Source organism: Dermacentor silvarum, chromosome 10 (genome assembly GCF_013339745.2).
Source record: "Dermacentor silvarum isolate Dsil-2018 chromosome 10, BIME_Dsil_1.4, whole genome shotgun sequence".
NCBI lineage: Eukaryota > Metazoa > Arthropoda > Arachnida > Ixodida > Ixodidae > Dermacentor > Dermacentor silvarum.
Window position 1 is genome coordinate 143,802,545 of NC_051163.1, and position 6,000 is coordinate 143,808,544.

A 6,000-nucleotide genomic window follows, 5' to 3' on the forward strand; every position below is an offset into this window, starting at 1 on the left:
CGGCCAAGTCAGCATGCCTGATGTGACATTTTCCGAGTAATCTAAGAAAGCTCTGTATTTGTCTTTCTTGTCTTTAACGGGACAAAAGACAATCACACAAGATCACTGAAACATTGGGTTAAAGCATGGACGTCATGGGAGAGACTAATCACTTTAAATTGACAAAAACAAAGAGCTAAGTGCATCAATTATACTAAAACCACCAGCATGGTTTAGACTGCAAAAAGTAGAATGAACATATCGGGCTTTTGGTACAGGACAAGAAACGGATGTAAAAACCGCCTCATGCTCAGATATGCCATCAACAATACATTCGTAACCATAATCGCGAGGGCTGAAAAAGATCAGATCTAAATCGCCATACCTCTCGTGACATCCCTATTTGCTTTAAACCGGAAGTTAATGAAAAGTTCAGTGTTTCTCTGTACAAATTGGTAATCATGGGCAACTAATGATAATGACGGCCAGTGTATATTAGGAGCGCTAAAGTGGACCATACATATTATATTTGAGGCATGCAGCCCAATTTCTAGGTGGGCGGTAAAAGACCCCAATAACAAAGGTCAACTCAAATTAAACTTTTCACCAAACCAACTCTGTTTGAGATGAGGCATCCAGTACAGAGAACTTCAAGTATAGCACCGCACGGGCTCGGACTTACCCGAAAGCCTGGGCCCGGCCCGTGGGCCGGGCCGGGTAGAGCAGTTTTTTCTCGGGCTCGGGCTGGGCTCGGGCTTTCTGGTGGTGTGCATGTAACGTGCAGCGAGTTATTTTCGGGCCTCTCAACTCTGAAAAACATATATTTTTTGGTCTCGGGCCGGTTTCGAGCCGGGCTCGGGCCTAAGGTAAAGGGGTGGCAGGCCGGGCCGGGCGTGTAACGTAGATTATTTCCGGGCACAGGCCGGGCCCAGGTCTTGCCATAAAAGTTTTGATCGGGCTCGGGCGGGCAGCCCAACGTAAAAACGGGCCCGGGCCGGGCCCGGGCTGAAAAAATCGGCCCGTGCAGTGCTCTAACTTCAAGTACAAAACAACATCAACTCTACCTTCAGTTCTATCGGTCCTTATAATATTGATTGAAACCTGGTAGCGATACTTCAGCATTGCAAATATCATTGTGAAAGCACGTTTCCGTGACCTCAATGATGTGGGGAGAGCTGGACAAAGTTAGGACAAGTCAAAATATTTGTAGACTAATCTCTTGGCATTATTATTCATTATTATTTAAGATATGGAGGTTGTCAGGGAAGTCATGGCGACATCATCAAACAGTAGCTGGAGGAGGTGTCCTCGTGTCACAATTATGAGACTTCACAATTGTGTGCATCCCCAGTTGTAGCGCACATTAACTTTCATTACCGCTAGAAATGTGCTCATTTTGGTGCTTTCTTATTTTAACATTTTATTTCAGGACGTAAAATTATAGGCTGATCATTGGTGCGTTTAATGCATGTAAAGCAGTATTAATTGCTCAAACGTCTCAAAATTCTTCTGTGAAACTTCAAAGAAGCACCTAACGGAACACGAATGAAAGTAATATTTTGCTATTTTTTGCATAAGTACTGAAAGCGAAAAAAATCTGAAGTATACAAAATACACAACTGGCACCTAGTTCCCAACTTTTGTAAGTGACATGATGCAAAAAAAAGTTATTATGAAGACTGATTTGGATAAATACTAGCCATAGTGATTCAGTAGTTTTGCACATGTGTGCAAAGCTACATCTCTATTGTAGAGAAGGCATCTGTTTTTACTTACTGCAACAGGCACCAGGTTTGTCTTTTACTGCATTCTTTAGGCTCTCAGAGGTCAGGGAGCATGCAGAAGCTTCCGATTACTTGATTATTCTGTTCAACCAGTTTTTCTGTGCAAGCAAGGTGGTCTAGTGCGTATTCAACTGGTGCCTCTGCATGCGGTTGATTACAACAGTGTGCAGCAATAAATTCACAGGCAGTGTTGAAAATGTAAGAAATCGGACAGCTAGTCAAGCTTCGGTCGATAAAACTTCGGTTGGTACATAGGAATTCAGAATTTTATGGTGAAAAAAAGTCAGCGCAAATTCATTCTGAAATTGACTGTTCATGTACATCGCTGTACGGTAATAAGGAGTGTTGCACAATATTGTCCAAGCTCTTCCGCCGAGCTGACCCAAACAAGGACAAGAAATTGCAGCACCTAATGCGCGGTGTGAAACAGGAGCTCTTTGCCAGCCTGGTTCGTAATCTACCCCGCATCTCTACCAGAAATGTAACCAACAGTTACAACAACCGCTTCTAAGAAAACTTACTTATTCTTGGCAAACCCGTGAACACAAGAGACTCAACAAAACTGTTTTCGACTTCTTTTAATGTCGTTCTTTCTTCGTCACCTCCTGTCACGTGCCATTCATCCGATTCCCGAGCATGAGCCGCCAGTCTGTCAGCACGTGGTGTGGGCACGGTGCCTTGCTTGACGCTTGTGGTGTGGAACAATGCGGAGGGCATCTTTTCGTTCTCGTTATGGTTGGCTGCATTTCTTAGAAGCGGTTGATTGTGTGCAGCAATAAATTCACAGGCAGTGTTGAAAATGTAAGAAATCGGACAGCTAGTCAAGCTTCGGTCGATAAAACTTCGGTTGGTACATAGGAATTCAGAATTTTATAGTGAAAAAAGTCAGCGCAAATTCATTCTGAAATTGACTGCTTCCTCTTGTGCGAGTGAAACCCCCCACGATTTGAAGGATTACTCGTAACAATTTGTACATACGCTGTAGAAATTCTGATGAATGAAAGCAATCCATGGTGGATGAAATAAAGTTGCATGTGATATTAGCTGAACACAAACATTAAAATAAGACAAACTCATGAGCATCTAACGCTGTTTGAGACATCGTTAAAACAGCCTATATGGCAAATCAAATATTACAATAGAAGCTTCCGTGTCTTCACTACGGCTTTCATTAAAAAATTATGCTGCTGGGTCAACCAAAGCGCAAACATGCGCCTATTTATTGGAGAAGTGCTAGGAGCACTGGAGGCTAGTTTCGACGATACCCCCCCCCCAGTCAAAGTTTTATTTTTTCAGACTCCCCAATCTCCAAAAAATTGTGAAAATCTGTCATTTCTGATGGTGCACGATGTTGCTAGTAGCAGGATTTCAATGGAAATGTTTAGAAAAACTGTCGATCTGACTGATTTCTATAGGCGTAGTGACTGATGATTAATAATTAATGGGTTTTCATGGCACATGGGCCAGGGAAGACCAAGGAGCGCCAAAAAAACGTTATGATGTAGTCGATGGTGCAGTCAATGTCAAAGGGTATAATTGACGCAGCTGTATAGTGGCACGAAAGAGTTAAGCCAACTACGATTAAAAGCCTTTTGGACGGCTACCATTGCAAAGGAGCCCCCCTTAAAAGCTTTCAGCATGGGTCCTCAATGATAATGCATGGAAATATCTGCACTGATGTAGCAACATCAAACTGTTTACAGCAATCAAGGAAGGCCTGAAGGAATGACATTCTCAACTGACGATGCTGACTGACAAGTCCACTGTTGATGCGTGGTGGAAAGACAATTTTTTTTCTTTTCTTTTTTTTTTCTTTATAGAAATAGAGGGAGTTAAGGGAAACGCGAACTGAGGTGGGAAAAGTGCATGAAAATGTTGAAGGATTGTCGTATCATCAGTCTTGGTCGGACCTCGCGTAAGCACAAAACTCGCATTCACAATTCTCATATGTTCCACTAACAAATAAACTTGGCTCAGAAAAAAGCCAACCTCATCAACCAAAAAGTTGTCGGATGTGAACGGTTGAACTGTAAAATGCCTAACTGGGAACCTTCCGAAGCGTGCAATCGTGTTGCTGCCATATGCACCTGCCAAGTTGTACCCAATAACAAGGCGCCGTAATTTCGTGAAAACTTTCAAATAGCTCTGAAAAGGGGGCTCTTTCGTTTAACAGAGCAGCCAGCCCTCTAAAAAACACAAGGAATTACTGCCGCAGTAATTCCACAGAAGAAGCAGCTACCCGTCGCATCCGCGGTGCACGTGCTTTGCAAAACACGCTCTGCGCGAGCGAATAATGAAAACACAAATTCCGCGCAGCCGCTCGCGATGTGCGTGACATAACATCCATTTAGAGAGGCAGACTAACCCTACCGGAGTTTACATATCGGACGCACGCCAGCACACGCGCGACACACTCGACTGACCTTTGCCTTGACGCGGATGGCTTCGCGAGCGTGGAAGCCCACCACTCCGGACATAGTGGGCGTCGAGGTTCACTCACAAGAACTCCCCACGTGCGCTGTCTGGAAAGCAGGGAACCGCGACGCGCACCGCGTAGGTTACGCGCACAGCCGAAATTCGCGCACAACACGACGGCAGCAGGCGGCTCATACCCACACCACAGAGCACCCGCGTACACAACGACCTTGTATACAACTGCTACAACCTAGCTACGCTGGCTAGATGGGTAGGTGTGCCGACCGAGCGTAGTTCACCACTTCTCCGCATCATGACGCAGAAGTGGCGCTGCGGACAGTAGAATGCCTGAGCTGCGCGCAACGTCGGCTGCGCTGTGTAGACCACGACCTACTGGAACTACAGACCTGCACAGATGTCCGGCTTCTATGGGAGCAGCTTGCGCCCACTTTCGTTCAACCGGTGGCCATAGGTGGCGCTCTTATAACCTGTTCGTCTGCTACTCGGCGGGCGGCTGGGCGGCGTTCGAATGTGTGCGCCTGCTCTTCTGTAGCGAAGACAGCTAGCTGTTGTCTTCACATTTCTTGTGAAGACAACAGCTAGTATGTCAAAATTGTTTAACTGTACTCATTGTAGTGGTATGTAATAACACGTAAAATAGTACACAAATTCTTTCTCGGTTTGCCATTATGCGGAAATTTCGCGCTGCTCCACAAAAAAAAAAAAAAAAAAAAAGAAAAGAACTAACTGATCGAGTGATTGTTTACGTGTTTTTTCGGCCCGTCAAATACGCATCGCAAAGCTTTTATGAAACTGTGAAAACTGATGCTAGAGTCCTTGCTTTGTTCTGCTTTGCGTGATGGCACACAGCAGTATACCATAATGTGATCGTTTACGTTATCCCATCTGTAATTAACTCAAGCAAGCTGCATGTAGTCAAGGCTGAAGTTGCATGCTTCAGCAGCGTCTGCAGATTCACGCAGTTTCTGTGTGGTCTGCGTATACATATCGTCTGCGTGATTATTTTAAATTTCCTTGTTCATATCAATATGACCAGTTCTTTATTATTCTATTTCATTATTACTCCATTGTACTATGTTTTATCCCATGAATCTTCTGGTAATCAGATTCCCCCCCCCCAACTGCGAAGGAAATCTTATCGTCTGCCGGCTGTACTCGTTTTCCTTTCTTGCACCGCTCTTCTTACTGTATCTCGTGATTGAAATGAGAAGTAATCATTTGCAAATTTTGTTTTCTTCTTTATTTTCGTGAATTTATGCATTTACAAACAATGTAAACGATTTGTGGCTGCCGAAATAGCGGCACGAGCGCTGGAAGCAATCGCAGAAGCAGACGACAGCGAACAGGTTATAACTAGCGCCACTCTGCTCTTACGTTCTATCCCTAGCGGCAAAAGGGGTGAACTAGACCAGGCGTGCTGGAGCAGGGAGATCTGTGCAGGTCTGTAATTCAGTAGGTCGTGGTGTAGACGAGCAGCGTGTTTGATAGTATCGCCTCTGCTCTAGCTTTGAAGTACGCGTTATACAATGGCGTTTCAAGCAGAGTAAGCAAAGCCAGAATTGGGGAATTTGTTACTGTCGTCTACTCAGAAGACACGATATGCTGAAGTAAATTTTCTAGCTTGGCGATTGGTCACATATATTTATTGGTACAAATGCGGCGCTCCAGACCATTGCATTAAATACGTAGATGCATTTTTTCCATGCATAAAACAAAACTGCAGTGGTTTTATACGGTATATGGAAACGTGTTTGCGTGATATTGAGTTCTAATGTTTCAATTTCGAGAAATCCAGCTATTG

General features: G+C 44.3%; 1 protein-coding gene across 3 annotated transcripts in view; it reads right to left on the reverse strand.

Annotated features, from left to right (window-relative positions):
• LOC119431025 (TBC1 domain family member 25-like) overlaps positions 1-4,433 on the reverse strand; it is a 330,392-nt gene extending 325,959 nt beyond the window's left edge. Inside the window, exon 1 of one of the 3 annotated variants that reach the window (XM_049657439.1) lies at positions 4,324-4,433. Coding sequence is in view for 1 of the 3 variants with exons in the window: in XM_049657436.1 (XP_049513393.1) it covers positions 4,187-4,240 (54 nt within the window). In the remaining 2 variants the exon portion in view is untranslated. Of the gene's footprint in view, positions 1-4,186 lie in introns of all 3 variants that reach the window. The other 2 variants (XM_049657436.1, XM_049657441.1) reach the window with 2 other exon arrangements.
• Between the last annotated feature and the right edge of the window lie 1,567 nt (positions 4,434-6,000).